Below are 16,182 nucleotides of genomic sequence, written 5' to 3' on the forward strand. Positions count from 1 at the left end.
TTCAGCAAGATTGGCTGTCTGCACCACAGGCGGGAGAGTAAATTGCATCCGGGATCTAAGGGCAGGTTTGACAGTATAGATCACATAATGCCCCCGATCTACTAATTCCTTTTCTAATGATTTATTCTAAATAATCTGAGACCTGCTTAGTGTTTCTCAGAGCGTTTTAGAATGTCATCTAGAGAGGCCCAACAGTGGTTGAAGGAATTCTGTCCCTGTGATACAATACCATTCATCCATTAAAATTATGCCCTTGAGGAATTTCGCATTTCTTCGGAAGAAGTGAAACAGAGTGGCTACCTGAATGGGCTTTATTTAGGGTCACACTTACTGCATTTGAAGCTGTCCTTGCTCCTTACAAGCTGTGCAACTTGGGAGAGATGTCGAACCTCTCCGTGCCTCAGTTTCCTTATCTGTAAAAGGAAGAGAGAACAGTGAAACTATAGCTCATTTGTCATCCTTCGTACAGTGCCTGACACTTAGCATAAGTGCCCAAGTGCATGTTAGTGTTAAGTTCTTTACTTTCTGTGCCTCAGTTTCCTCCTCTGTCCATTGGGAATGACAGCAGTTCCTGTCTCGGGGGGCGCGGGTGCATTAATGGACAGAAGGCACTTAGAGTGGACCGAGCACATAGTAACGCCACAGAAGTGTCAGCTGCCGTCTGCACTCTGTGTGTGGGGAAGGGTCCACATAAGCCCGATCCCTAGCAGAGAACCAAGGCTATTCGGAAATCCACATCCTCACCCACACCACGACTAGAGGATATATATCAAAATAACTGTCTCTGGGTGGAAAGCTGACAAGCAATTGTTGTCTTTTGTACTTTCCTCTATTTTTCCAAATTTTCGACAACAAATGCATATTGCTTTTATAATTTCAAAAACAAACAGTGGTTCTGGAGTTGGGACATTGTCTATTAATGAGAGCAGGTGAGCGTGCCGCGCTGCTTTCGGGTTGATGGAGGAACTAGCCCCGTTCACTCGTAGCAGCAGCCGACCGTTTCTGCGCAGGGTAACAGTGCTGAGCAGTTCTCTTCTTCAGCGGCATTATAACCGAGAGTCCAGACTCTGGGTACATGCTAGAATCATTTGGGGGGATTTTGAAATATACTGGTGTCGCACTGCTGGCTAGAGTAGGGGGCTCTCAAGGAAATTCTGATGTGCGGCCAGGAGATGGGTGGCAAGCCGGAACCAGGCTGGCATTTGGTACGACCATTTCCTGCCTGCCCGGGGGTCCTGCCACACGGACAGAGCCCCTCTTCTCCTGGTCAGTTTCCAAGTCGACCCGAGCAGTGTTTCCCACATCACCTAAGATGAGACCCCCCCCCCCGGAGTGCTCGTTACAAATGTGGGCACCTGGACCCTGACCCAGACCTCCCGAATCCGAGCTTTTACCCGAGAGACTTGGTAACGTGTATTTAACGAGCCCACTGGGGGCTTCTTGCCGTGGGGGACGTGTGGGAACTCGGCTGAACCCCGCTGCCGGCTCCCCCTCCTGCCTCTCTGACTCGAACGTGATGGAGCAGGGCTATGTCGGGGCCTCAGGACTTGGGAAGTCCCTCTGGATTCTAACATGCGGTCATGGTTCACAACAACTGGCCGTGATGATTCTCAGAGTGGGGTGCCTGGGACCCCATTGCTTGGTGACATGTTGAAAACACACTTACTTTGTGGAGTTCCACCTGAGACTGCTGAATCCGAACCCGGGGATGGGCCCCGGCAGTCTGTGCCTGAGCAACAATTTCTCATGATTCTTGCCCACACTGAAGTTCAGAACCACGGCCCTAGGGTGGGGTTCTGAAAAGTGAATTCCCAGACAGACTCCCAGGAGAGCTCAGTGGTCAGGACACAGCGGGGCGTGGACTCACAGTGGCCCATGACCACACTTTGAGAAATACTGCTCTCGAGTTGACCCTTGTTCCCTCAGGCACTTCGATGTTCTAAGAGCCTTGACATCTCTCAAGTACCACCAATGTCCTGCTGTTCTTGTGGGCAGCCTATTGCTGCCACTCCTCGGCTGTTGGTGGCAAAACTCGTGACTGCTTTCCAACCATAATTAGTGGGACGTGGTCTCTTGAAAGTCTGTAAGTACTCTGGTTGGGAAGATACTTTGCAGAAGTACTGACCTGAGTTTGACTTGGAACACCAGTCACAGAAGCAGAGAAGGACATGTTTCTTCTGTGTGGTTCTTCCCCTGGTATAACTGCCGTGCCTCTTTGTTTTGTAGGTTCTATCATCAGCCCGTGCTAAGGTGGTCCTCTCAGCCCCAGACTGCTCACGACCACGCCTACTGGAGAAGAAGAGGACAGGAGGTCAGTGGCCTGCTGGGGCCAAGGGACCGAGAAGATCTGGAGGTCAGGGGAATGGCCCAAGCACACAGTCTGCCCGTCCACACGAGGGAGGGCCCATGGGAAGTTGGAGGAAGGACAGAGAATGTAATGAAGAAGGCAGTTTGGGAAGAAGAGTTGAGAATGGCAGGACCCGCCAAGTGGCAGAATATAAGCCTGGAGAGCTGGAACCAGCCAAGGAAATTAGGGCGGCAGATGTCTGATGGTGACGGGGAGAAAATGTTTCAAGATCTGTACCCATTCATGCAAGGAGAGCAGGCATTGAATTCCCAAAGCAAAGGGAAATCCCAGTCCTTGCCCAGGGTTCTTTCCCCTGAGAGCCTGAGTTGCATGGACATTCCCATTCCATTAAATGATGGACATTTTCCAGGTGTTCCTAAAATGCCATTTCATCCCCCAAATTGTGCACCAAATTTGGAATCCACAAGGAACCCCGAGAAGAGCGGCTCCTCGGTCCCTTTACCCCGGCCTAAGTTTGGGCGGCCCCTGAAGCCCCCGTCTTATGACTCTCACCAGCACTCCAGGGCGGGAGTGGAGAACAGCGATTCTCCGGACAGTCAGCGGGCAGACCTGTGCGTCTCCTACTTGAGCAGAGCTCACGAGCCCAGGCTGGAGCTGTGTGCGTCCGACTCTGGCTTAGAGCCTCCGGTGTACGTGCCTCCGCCATCGTACCGGTCACCGCCCCAGCCCATCACCAACCCCTACGTGGAGGAGGCAGCGCCCAGGCCTGTGTGTGGCGGTCCCCGTCAGCAGCAGCTTGCGATGGAGCTGGCCGGCGCCAGCTGTCAGCTTCCTGCCGGCCCCCTGGGAGCCGGGAACGAGTCTGGTGCAAGCCCACGCTCTCCTCGCGGGGTCCCCCAACAGCCCCGGCCCACCACCGCTTACGACAGCTCCGTTCTGTATATTCCCTTTGACGACCCCCGGATCCGACATTTCAAACTAGCCCACCCCCAGGGTTTCTGTCAGGAAACAAAAGTTGATGAGAAGTCCTACAGCTCCAGCCCCGGCCCCGCTGGGGCACCTGCTCCTGGACACAGTCAACACGATGGCGCCGTCTTCAGCCCGCAGAGTGTGATGACCCCGCCAGGCAGTGTGAGGGGCTCCACCACCACCGATGCCAGTCCCCGGTGGCTGTGGGGCCACCTCCCCAGGGATGCAGAGAACGGCGGCTTTTCCAACCAAAGAGAGCACAGTGCTGTGAGAGGACAGTGGCCTGCCGCGGGGGGCAGCCGGCATGGACACACGGAAGGCCCAGCCCCCTCCCCGAGCCCGCAGGGCGAGAGTACCTGCGAAACTCGAACCAAGCTCAAGAAGCTTGGAACTGGGACTCAGAGCAAGGAAAGTTCAAGGAAAAAAATGAACGAGACGATATTTTGTTTGGTTTCCATCCCAGTTAAATCCGAATCACATCTGCCAGATACGGATACGAACAACAATGACTTAAAACAGAGCACCCATAAAAAGAATGGGCTTGATAAGAGCACAGTTTTGCAAGAACAAAGTCTGCTGAGCATGTCTTCCACCGACCTGGAGCTGCAGGCTCTCACAGGAAGCATGGCTGGGAGAACAGAGTTCCAGAAACAAGATCTGGGGGAACCAGAAGAAGGCAAACAAACAAATGACCTCAGATTCATTCACCCTACAAAACACAGAGAGCTCAAGTATTCTGGCTCGTGGCCAGGGCACCAGTACAGAGATCAGCAAACACAAACCACTTTCACGGAGGACACCAAAAGCCCACAGCCCCTCCCTGCCGAGAAGGCGGGAGGGTCCCCCAAAGCTGTACTGACTCCCAGATTTTCAGACCCCGTGGCCTCCAAACCTCACGTGCCTGTGGCGTTGGCTTCCAGTGACCAGAACCAGAGGCCAAAGGCCCCTCCCCTCAAAGGTCAAATGTCCCTCAGCCCCTCCAACAACAGCGCCTTCTCAAGGACTACGTCCTGCATACACCAGGCACCCGCTCCGAAAGCAGGGCCCGGTCGGGCCTGCGTGGACGGCCAAGGCCGTGGCTCCAGCCCTGGGCCCCGGGGCGAGGTGGTGAAGGGGGAGACCACTGGCCCCTGCAACAGCAGGCAGCTGTTCGGGCAGTTTCTCCTGAAGCCCGTTAGCCGTCGCCCCTGGGACTTGATCAGCCAGCTCGAAAGTTTCAACAAGGAGCTGCAGGAGGAGGAAGAATGCGGTCAGAGTGGCAGCGACAGTCGCAGTGAGGACAGTGACACAGAGTGGCCGTGCGAAGGCTATGCCGATGCCACGGGCAAGAACTGGGGCTGGCGTGAAGACAGCGGGGCCTGGAGAGCTGAGGATCCCCGAAAGAGGCTGGCGCTGGAGGAGCCCGGGGCCCAGCCGGGAAGAGTGAAGAGTAAGTCTGAGAGCTGGAGCGAGGAGCAGAAGCCCAGCCGGCCCCGCGCCCCGCCTCAGTCCCCTCCGGGACCCACGACGACAGTGGGCGGCGGCGCTGAAGACTACCCGTGGGCACATGGAAGCCTGGTAACGCAGGAGGGACACCAGGACGTCGAGCAGAGAATGAACAAGCTAGCCGTCAGCCCGGGTCCTGTGCACAGAGTGATGTCTTCTAGGTCAAGTGACGCAAACCCGGTGCCCTCGTCCCATGCAGCTGAGCTGAGGCCGCCCCAGGGAAGTCAGGATCTGCCCAATGCTTCCCTTTCTGGGGAGCTGAGCACCCCAACCCCTCGGACGACTGGGGCTGGAGGGGAGAGGAGCCCGCTGCTCCCTCTCTCTCTTGCCAGCAAACCCCGAGGACTCTCGGCCCCAGACTTGAGGTCTGTGGGGCTGCTGCCCGCACAGGAGCAGAGTGCCCATAAGTTGGATGGGTCTTTAGGGGAAGCGAGTGCAATAGAAATCCCCCCGAATGAGTCCCTTCAAGCGAGGGCTGCGAGGATCCTGGGCATTGAGGTGGCCGTGGAGTCCCTGCTGCCGGGCGCCAGGAGAACGGGGCAGAACCAGCACCCTGAGCCTGATGGAAGTGCTCGCGGGCCGGAGGCCCCCAGGGAGGGGTCTGAGTCCAGCTCAGCCCAGCCGGATGACCCCCCGGCGTCCATGGACGCCTTTTATGGCAGGAGAAAGTGCGGCTGGACCGAAAGCCCTCTTTTTGTAGGGGAGAGGGACAGTGCCCGTCGGCCTCCCCCAGCTGCTGAACACTCAAGGGTGGACAGGACTGTCCCCAGCAAGGCCCCCAGCCCCGAGCCTCAGCCCAGCCCCCAGGAGTCCCAGTCCTTCAATCCCAAGGACATGGGGACAAAATCACCCTTCAGGTCCACTCTGTTCCATTTTATAGAAAGGACCCCAAATGTGTCAGGCTCAGAAAAGAGGCTCAGAAGCACTTCCAAAGTGATTGAAAGTTTACAAGAGAAACTGGCCTCGCCCCCGAGGCGAGCAGACCCTGACCGCTTGATGAGGATGAAAGAGGTGAGTTCTGTGTCTCGGATGCGGCTGCTGAGCTCCCGGAGTGCTGACACCATGGAGGAGGCTGAGGGACTGAAGGCCGAGAGGGGCCCCGGGGAGCCGCCTGGAGGCCCCGTGTCTTTGAATGCCGGGGACATGGCGCGGAAGGCCGGGCACCCCCTCTCTGTCTCCGGGGGCGCCCCCTCGCTGGAAGAAGATGGGCCCCCGTCGGCGCAGAGGGAGAAGACGACCGTCCGGCAGGACTTCTGGTGCCCAGGTGAGGAGTCGGGCGAGCAGGTAGGCGTCCTCCGAGTATAGAAAACACCAGGCCGGTGGATGAGGAAAATCCTGCGTTGGTAAAGTTGAGATTGTGAATTAGTGTACCGAAAGATTCTTCCTTTCACAAAGAATTATCCAGAAGCTTTGCTTAAAAGTCAAGATCCTGTGGTGCATTGCAAAGGATTGTATCTTTATGGAAATTGCCTATGTAAACAACTATATACAGTTATCTATATAAACAAACTTTGGGCCCCTTACCTGGAATAGGAAAACCGGTAAAGGGATGCCTGGGTGGCTTAGTCGCTGAGTGTCTGTATTCAGCTCGGGTCACTTTCCTGGGTTCCTGGGATCGAGCCCCGGCATCGGGCTCCCTGCTCTGCTGGGAGCCTGCTTCTTCCTCTCCCACTCCCCCTGCTTGTGTTCCCTCTCTCGCTGGCTGTCTCTCTCTCTGTCAATTAATACATAAAATCTTTAAAAAAAAAAAAAAAAAGGAAAACAGGTAAAGTATTCCAGCTTTGGTGCAAACCTTGATGAACCTTGTAGGAGGCCATCACGTGGGTACTCGGCACTCTCTCCTAAAACAGGCGTTCACCCAGACCACCCGCACGTTCTTTATTAACCTAATAAGACAGACCTACCAGATAATGATAGAAACTAGCCAGCCCATGATGGTGTGTCTTACACTGAACCTTCCAAAATCCTTTGTCCCCCATTTTATCTGCTTTTGCTACCACACCTTTTATGAAACTTGGAAAAGGTTTAGTAGGTAAAAGGAGCAGTTTGCACTTCCTCAACACCTAGCACCCCTAAAAGGTTCACCCACCAGCTCTGTCCCCAAAGGCCCCCTAAGGTCTGAGTGCTAACGCCCAGGACAGAGGGTTTGGGCCTTTGGGCCTCTCCCTTCTATCACCTTAACGCCTTCAGTGCTGCTGCAGGTCAAACCACGAGGCGGGACCCCAGTGGCAGCAGTGGGGATCTCCCCCAAACACAGCTGCACCCTCTCAGCTCGTCGCAAACAGCCGTCTCTGTTTCCAGCATTTCTTCAGGGGCTGGGGAACTAGCAATGGCGTACCCTAGAACTGACGAGAAAGAAGAAGGGAGGGGCATGTCAAAAGGCCCGCATCGCAAACCACAGACAGGAAGGGACCTCGAATCATTCATTCAGACCTTTTTACAGTTAGGGGAACCTGCGCCCCATGTGTGTGACCTCACTGACCTGGGGCCCAGGGCCCCCTCCTGAGCCAGCACCCCCGCCCCCATTTCCTACTTTGAAATCCAAAGGTTTAAAAGTCAATGGACAAGATTACTTGTTTCAGCTAGAAAAGGCCAGAATTTTTGTTCCACCAAACATCCCTTTGGCACTTTTAAAATTTTCCCACAAATGCAGTATGAGTCTTAGGAGTGTTAGCCAGTGTTGTTCAGCTCCTTATAGAAAATACATTATTGAAATAACCCGTTTGTCAGGGCCCTCTTGGATCATCTGACTTGACAGATTCGGTCTTTGCCAAGAAAGAGAACACAAGCGTGTGCAACTCTTGCCATAAATGGTGGAAAAAAGTGTCACATGGCCCATTTTTTGAGCTGTTGGGATTTATTAGGCTTCAGCCTAATTCCTCTCCTGGTCCCTCCTCCTCCCACCCAAAATATGCCCACTTGCTTTTAAGTGTGAGTTAAAAGGAGTTTCTTTCTCAGTACTGTCTCGCCCCGAGAACTGTTAAGGATTTTTAAATGAGATGAATCCTGTTCTAATAAAACACCAGTTTGTCAAGACTTCTGTGTCTCAGTCCACGGCCCGCCTAGTTCAGGGAGGATTTTATAACACAAAACTTCTAGTTCAGTAAAGCACCCCCTCACTTCTTAGCTGCTCATTTGGCATGTGAATGGCGTTGGGCAGGTATCTGAAAACACGTAGATATTGCCAATTTTAATGTTAGCCAGCCATTAGAAACAGCTCTTGATGACTTTTTTTTTAATTGTAGTTATTGACAATCAGTAGAATTCTTTTTCTCCTCTCCATCTGATGCATTTATTAGTGTGTAATAAAATGACCCAAGATCTAAAGGCAGAGTGCTTCATGGCTCACCCTGGCCCTCTTACGTCATTGCATGGCAGGACGCCATCAGCGACGATTTCGTACCCGTGCCAGGGCTCAGGTGAACCTTCTCGGCTCCTCCTGGGATGGTCACCCGGCCTGTTCACAATCATTCCGAGGGGAATGTGGCTTATATGATCGAGATGGGCAAACACCTGAGATATGTTACCTTTTCCCCTCATTTTTGCTTCACAAGTTAGACTAAAGCCCTCTTGCTTTTTTTGCTGATAAACTCTTGGATTTTGTTTTCCTCTTGATGTGTTTTATCGTCTTACACACGAGAATCATCCTCTCCGTCCCCACCCCGCTGCCCGTCATCCCCGTGTGCAGCAGCCACTTCACCGCTCCCGAATTCACAGCCCACTTAGATTCAGATTTTGTTCCGGAATTCTATTTTTTTTTTTAAGATTTAGTTTACTTATTTGAGAGAGAAAGCATGTGAGAGAGAGAGAAAATGAGCTGGGGGGGAGGGGCAGAGGGAGAAGCAGATTCCCTGCTGAGCAGGGAGCCCGATGCGGGGCTCCATCCCAGGACCCTGGGATCATGACCTGAGCCGAAGGCAGACGCCTAACCCACTGAGCCACCCAGGCGCTCCCTTGTTCTGGAATTGTAAAATAAGTTTATGCCACAGATGTCTGTGACATCCCCCTGCCCAGCATACACACATGCACACACCCTTCTAGAACTTAGTGACCCGTGTGGGGTTGTAGTACCCATTGTATCATAAAGTTCCTTTATTGCAACTTAGAGGTGGCCCTTTCAGCTGACATCTTTTTAGTGGTCTTTTGGGCCTCTAGCTGAGAAGGCAGCACCTCAAAGCTAACTCAGGTGACAGAATTCCATCTCTGCTGGATGGACCGTGTTCCAGTTTGGAAGGTAATCCCAGGCACTGGTGGTGTTCAGGGCCTGCTGGTTCCGTCAGCCGCCGTGACAGACTCTATCTGTGTGGGTGCAGGAGGCGAACACGGAGAGGCTGCTTCAGGTCCGGGGTGGGGGTGGGAGGGGGCACATCCCGGGAGCGTGTGAGGTGCCAAGCAGTGCTGCTCGCGGGAGGGCTGGATGTCAGCACAGCTTCAAGGTTAATAGCTCTCGAGTGTGTTAATGCACAAATACCCACAAGGATAGGCCTTAGTGAGTGGTCTCCTGAAATACTGCCCACTGGAACCAGGATTCTCACGACTCGGTGTGACCTCTCTGTCCTCTACACCTATGCTTGCCCGGGATGGTAGGTCCTGGTTACATGTGGGTCCTTGCACATTTGAAATGGGGCTCATCCCAATTGAGAGGTGCTGCACGTGTAAAATCCACACCAGGGTTCAAAGACTTAGTCTAAATTTCTTTGAAGCTTCTCAATTTTTATATTGATTACCTGTTGAAATGATGATTGGATATATTTGGCAAAATAAGGTATTAAAATTAATTTCATCTGTTCCCTTTTATTTGCTTTCACACAGCTTCTAGAAAACTGTAAAATAACGTTATGTGGCTCATATTGTATTTTTATTGGACCTACACCCTCCACGATCCGCAGAAAGAGCCGTTGTCCTCCGGAGCTCTTTCCGCGGCTCCCTGGCTCTGGGCCGTTAGCTTCAACGGGCAGGCTCTGGGGTGCCGCCCACCCCATTTCCAGTGGAGAAAAAGATGATTTTGCTCAGAGGAGGTCCCCCTCGGAATCCACACCAAGTGAGGCTGACTGAGCACAAAAATGCAGTCTCAGCTGTTGGAGCCTGTGTCGTCACACTGGGTGTGGCCAAGGGTAAAAGGCCAGAAGGCAGCGGACCGGCTTGCGCCCCGCTTGCGCCCCGCTTGCTTTAGCCATGTGGGCACTTGGCGCGGCAAGTCATGTTGGAGGCGGGGCAGGCTGCTTTTCCTACGTGCAGGCACCATGTCCTGTCTGGTTTCTCACGTCTGACTCCGCGCAGCAAGCACGGTCCTCGTTGTCACGGTGGTCGTATGGATCGTAAGCCAGTCGTGGCTGAGTCGAGACGGTGTGAGGAGACGGGATAGAACATTCGGCTGCTAGAGAAACTGGGATCTATATGGCCCTCGCCATGTACAGTGGTCCAGACAGCTTTGAGCAGATTGTTTCGCCATAGTGTTTATAACTGTCACATTCCACCAATCCTTCTAGATTCCGCAAGTGTTTTCTCTTAAACAGTTAGAACACCTTTGAGCTGCGGTGGCAGGAAATTCTGACTGTAGGAGGCACACAGGTGAGCTCGGGGCTGACCTGGGTCCCAGAGATCTGTGAGTCCCTACGGGGTCAGATTCAGCAGCACCCAACTGCAGCCTTGATGGCAGCCTCGGACCATTGATCCTGTGTGTGATGTCTCATTTTGGAAACCCTGCTCACTTGGGCCCAGGTTGGGATTTTCCAGTGTGGGCTGAGGAATGTGTCAGCCTGGTGGCGCAGGCTCGTACACCTGGCTGCGTGGGAAGGCCCAGAAGAGGGTGCTGCCAATCCCATGTGCATCCTGGGGCCTGTCTGCTGGCTGGTGGCAGTCAGGGACAGGAGGCCTCTCGTTGTTGGTCAAGTGGTCAGGATTTTAGGGTCCTGAAGCCTTCCAGGGATAGCATTTGATCACAAAGCTGCATTTTTTTTTTAAAGATTTTATTTATTTGAGAGAGAGAGAGTAAGAGAGAAAGAACACGAGTGGGGAGAGGGGCAGAGGCAGAGGGAGAAGCAGACTCGCCACTGAGCAGGGAGCCCTACATGGGGCTTGATCCCTGAACTCCAGGATCATGACCTGAGCTGAAGGCAGACGCTCAATTGACTGAGCCACCCAGGCGCCCCACAAAGATGAATTTTTTTAAAGCAAGATTTCGTTAGAGTTGTAATTTACAAAAAAAAAAAAGAAAAGAAAAGAAAGAAAGAAAAGAAAGAAAGAAAAAAAAAGAAAGAAAGAAAAAAGGAAAGAAAGAAAAAGAAATATATCCTTAGTATCAGCCAGACATAGCACCGCTGCTTTCCCAGTGTTGCGTTTAAAGTTACTGATGTCCCCTGTTCTACTGTGGACAACAGGAAAGGACTATCATAAACTAAGCAACTCACATGTTTCCATCTGTGATTAGGTAATGATCATATGTGTCCTTTTAAAACCGTCTTTTGATGATAGTTTCTTACTCCTCATTAAAATCAATATTGTTTAAATGTCCAAGCATTCACTTTACACTTGTGGATTTTTTGTTCCCTCGACGTACTTGTTTATGGTCTGAGGATTAAACAAAAACACATTAATTGAGTATACCACTAATTGTTTTGTTTTGCTTTTTGTTTTTTTTCCCCTGCTTTTCCCCAGATTCCTATGACCCTAGCAGGGTGGAGAGAGTGTGAGGAGATGCCAGTGAAATGCGGGATTGCTAGGCTTCACTCACCGGGTGTCGTCCCGTCTGGCCTGTCTGCCTGGCTCACCCGCGTGTAGGCTGGAGCCTGCTGGCTTGTTGGACGCGGTCACAGCCTCTCCCACTGCCACCAAGAAACTCCTCGTCCCTACAGAATCACTTTGTGGAAATAAAGCAGTAGTCCGTTGAAACCATCTGTTTTCATAATATGAAGAGTTAATACCTCCATTTAGAAAGGAGTCACATAAACTCTGCACAATGATGGATTTAGCCAAGCCTGGTAAATAGTTTGGTGTTAATCCGGTTCTATGTGAAAATGCGAACGAGAATGATTTTGAAAGGACTGTGAATGTTGTAAATCCCCCTTGGCCTCTCCACGGCCTGTGGGCCGTGCTCGCGGTAAGGAGTTTGGGACTTGGGCCAACTGCCCGGCGTTCCAGCACTTTGAGTTTAGGGGAAATGGGATGAATATATACGACCCGTTTCTAATCAATTTGGCTTTCTGCTGCTGCAAGTAGCTCTATATACAAGTAACTTGCCATCAGAGAATAAAAGCAATATCTTTTTAAGTTCCTAAAAGATTAAAACTTGTACCATAATGTACTCAGAATATTATTTATCTGCGATGAAACACGTTGATCATTCGCAAACATGCCATCTTCCGCTTTGCCCTCAGTATTACCTATTTTTATGTTCTGTACGGATGTTTCGAAATTCTTTATATGAAAAATAATTGCTGGTTTAAAATAGACCATTTTAACAAAGTAACTATATTTCTTTTTACAAAAAATGCTATTTTTCTATGATGTAAGCAGTTGTGAGGTGGCAGATTTGTAAGGAAGTGTTATTTTATTTAAGAGTCCGTATCCCCTTGTGTGAGAGGAACCCAGAAGGGGTTCACGTTTGTTCTAAAGCACACATCCCTTGCCCCTTCACAGCTCAGCTCCTTTTATCTTAGAAAGAGATGTCCATATAGACATTGTACAGGGTTAATGAAACGAACTTTTCACAAAGACGCTTTTGCAAATGTAGCTGTAAGGTGATATTTGAAAATAACCTGCTCAAAACCAGCCGACAACCTTACAACTATTTTTGCTGCCATATCCTAGAATTACCAAAAAACATAGCTTCATCTCGGTATGTCTGTGGGGATCTCCCCTGAGACCAGACTTTCCTCCCCGCCGCCCCCTGCCCCTTTACGAAATAATTGTATTTTTATCTAGAATGATCCTGAATTATTAGTCTCTGCATAGTTTTTAAAAGTGCCAGAGACATTATGTATATGCCAGTACAAAAGTACTATGAGGCCAATGTATTCACCTGTGTTTACTACTGCGTAGCCTGCACCAATCTGATGCGTTTTTGTGTTTGCCCCTTCTTTCGAAGGAAGGGATCTTGTTAGCTAACACTTCCGGAATGGTTTCTTGTTGCCTTCCTTCCTACTTCCTTCCCTTTTCTTTCCTTCTTTCCCTCTGTTTCTCTCTCTTTGTTTCTCTCTCGTTTTTCCTTTGAGAAACCACCTTATCTCTTTTTAGACGTTTCAGATTCCTAAAATGTGGACTGTTGGGTGGTCTGCAATTTGGCCCGCAAACAACTCTGACTGGCCCGTTTTTATCTGTACCATATGACTTTATTTCATAAGAACTTCATGTCTTTGGACTGTAATAAACAACACAGAATCTAAGTAATTCTGAACAGTCGTTTCAAAGACCCTTGTCTGCACTCTTGGTTCTGACTCTTCCTTCTTTCCAGATTTTGGCCCTTGTGAAAAGCTGTAGTAGGACCTTGCTTTCCCAGCAAATGAGATGGGCCAAGTCTCAGCATTTGGAATGGCAGAAAAATTTTCCCAGGGAACATTTAATGGGGAAGAGGTCAGTGACTCTTACAGTTGGTGAGTCACTCGAGTCATCTGCTAGAACCAGACGAGGGTGGCCCACCTGGAGGTCTCTGTGGGGTGTGCTTCCCCCCTTCCGTTGCAAACGGAAGAATGTATACGTGTGCAGACATACGCACGTAGACACGTGCTATACGTATCTGTGAGCTCCAGTCCGACGTCCTCTTCAGTTTGGTGACCCCATCTGAAAACTTCTTTTAATCAAAATCACTAAATTTTCGCTTATTCCTCAAAAGAAAAGGACCCTGAAGAGAAAAAATAGGGTAACCTACATATATCATGAAGCAAAATAGGGCACTCTTCCCGTTTTTATTCTAAATTGTACCATCGTTCTGATACTATTCTGAATTTAGTTGAAATTATCAATATTTATACTTTGAACCTTAATTTCTGGATTCCAGCCTGTATATAAATCTCTTGGTGTGTGTGGGGGGATAACTTTGGCAATTTGACTTTCAGGCTTGCACATTCTGAGGTAAATAATACATTCTCTAATCCAAAATAGCTTTCCCAGAAGTTTTGAACTTAATGCTAATTATTCTTTTATTATTACTACTTGTCATATATGTAACTCTCCATTATTATTTGTGGCCGGGGGAAAAAAAAAAGTTTTCATATTTTGTGTTTGTCATTGTTTTTCTTGTACGTATGCTAACTGTTGGTGTTTCATAATTTGGGGCTTATAAAATTAAAAGTTCTACCTTTGACCATTTGGACTCAACATTATTTGACGAGTTGCACATGAAATGTATTTGTATTTTCTGATTTACAAAAGAAGGGACAACATGATGGTAACAGAGCTCTAATTACCTGGCTGTGAAGAAAATTTCGAAATTACCGAAAACCAAGTATCTTCATTGTATCATTTTCAACCTTATGTTTCTGCAGGCCGCAGAAAACTGCCCGCCCAGGGGCACAGGTCCCGCGTGTGTCTGCAGAATGCTTTTCTGTGTCGCTTGTCACATGGAATTCTTTAAATGTCCCTGAAAACATACCTGCTGAGATCCTGGTTTCCTTACTCGAATCTCAGGGAGGGTTTTGGTCCATGTGCAGATCCTAAGTTCAGCTTCTTCTCTTCTGTTTGACGGTTGGTTGAAGTGTTGTGGCCAATGGAAGTTCAAACGTGTGAACTCAGATGACTCCGGAACTAGACCCTGACCGCGTTTCTCAGCAGCAGGATGACAGACTCTGGTGGCGGCTTGGCTTCGGGCTTTGACACGACGACTTCCCAGCTCGGAGCAGGAAGGACTGATGGAAAATACGATGAAGGCACCATTTCATCTGTGACCCCCCCAAAGACTGTGTGTGTGTGTGTGTCTTGGCTGTTTTGCTTTGTTTTGTTTTGTTTAAAATGATGAAGTAGGACACAATTAAGTGTCAGGTTAGCAGCTCTTGGGAAGTGACCAGTACAGCCCAGTCCTCACTCCCTAAAGAGCCGAGCTCGGAGAAACCCTCCCCGTTTCCTAACTTCTTGCAGGGTGGTTCCTGCCGTGTTTGGGCCATTTTCTGCCAGATCCGCCTGTGCTCGAGGGAGTGCGTCTCAGGCTGCTCGGCTTGCAGGCCTGGGGCATTTTCGCCTTTGCTTTTTCTTTTGTTTGTATATCTGTTTGTGGGAGGAGAGTTGCTACTCAGGACAGGATTTAAGAGACAGATTCCAAGTGACCTTTAAGAGTCTGCATGGTGGGAGGTCCTGTTCCTGGAGTGTGGGTTGGTCCACTCTGGGACCCACCAAGCGGAGAAGGAGGGGGATGGTAAAATAAGGTTAAAGAGAGACTAGGTCCCCAGCCTTCACACTTTGTTTAAAAAAAAGAAAAGAGTGGTGAAGACTACAGTCCAGATTGAGGCCTCTTCAAAAGGTCAATATGGTCTAGCCAGCTACCCGTTGAAACAGTCCTTGGGTTCATCAGCAGTGCGGAGAGGCGGGCAGAGTGCCTGCAGATTCCTGGCTTTGACTTTTGAGAGCCCCTGTCACAGTTCTGTTTATTAGAGAAGACAGGGAGGTCCTTGTTCTGTGGCCTCTGTGCAGTGACTGAAACTTGAACCCAAAGGCAAGTCCAGGCAGTCCGGACCGGACCGTTCATCCCATTGCCTTGATGGGGGGTGGGGGTGAGGAGGAAGCGCTCCCCACAAGGTAATCATCCCCTTCTCCCTACAGAAGCCCCTCTGCTGGGCTTGCGGCTAAGCCAAAGGAGCGAGACTTCTCTCTCCTGCTACGCTTCACCCCACCCCGTGGCAGGGCCGACATGTGTGACACTCACTGTCACAGAGCAAGAGAGAGACCAAAGCAAGTTCAAGTTGAGAAGCATATGGCAGAAATTAGAAATGAAAACCATATGTCCCAGCCGGGGAGAAAAGCAGTAACCTACAGATTATAAAAATCAATGAATTACTCTCCGCTTGGGTCAGCTGAAATTTGAGCCCTCGCGCTCAGGTCTGTCAGGAAAGCTAAGCAGAGGCATCTCTAAGGGAAAAAGAAAGAACTTCCCAAATGTGGTGAATACAAAGCCCTGTAAGCCCGCGGAAACTCTGTATCTGCTCATTGCTTCGGGCACCGTGAGTACAGAAGGAGGCAGGTGGACAGGATCCCAGGAAAAGACACACGGGTAAGGGCCGATTGCCAGCTGCGGGTCATCGCCCCCAGGTCGGACAGCACCAGAGGCCTTAAGGTGACGAGCGAGAGGAGGAGGCGGTGAAGAGGAGGAACGCCGGGGGAGCACAGATGAATGTTTCAGGGAGCTCTTGCGTCTGCACGATGTAGTTGCAGACGGCCGGTCTGCTCAGTAGCACACAAATTCCGAATAAACACTTTGCATGAAAGTACTTCTG

General features: G+C 50.4%; 1 protein-coding gene across 5 annotated transcripts in view; it reads left to right on the top strand.

Moving 5' to 3' along the window:
* Window positions 1-16,182, top strand: part of JCAD (junctional cadherin 5 associated) — a 39,725-nt gene extending 23,543 nt beyond the window's left edge. For 3 of the 5 annotated variants that reach the window (XM_034643622.1, XM_034643624.1, XM_019800112.2), the window contains 2 exons: window positions 2,227-6,046; window positions 11,420-14,066. In XM_034643622.1, coding sequence (XP_034499513.1) covers window positions 2,227-6,046; window positions 11,420-11,542 — 3,943 coding nt within the window. In that variant the 3' untranslated portion in view covers window positions 11,543-14,066. Of the gene's footprint in view, window positions 1-2,226; window positions 6,047-11,419; window positions 14,067-14,244 lie in introns of those variants that run through there. The other 2 variants (XR_004620683.1, XM_034643623.1) reach the window with 2 other exon arrangements.

This window comes from Ailuropoda melanoleuca, chromosome 15 (assembly GCF_002007445.2).
Source record: "Ailuropoda melanoleuca isolate Jingjing chromosome 15, ASM200744v2, whole genome shotgun sequence".
In the NCBI taxonomy this organism is placed as follows: Eukaryota; Metazoa; Chordata; class Mammalia; order Carnivora; family Ursidae; genus Ailuropoda; species Ailuropoda melanoleuca.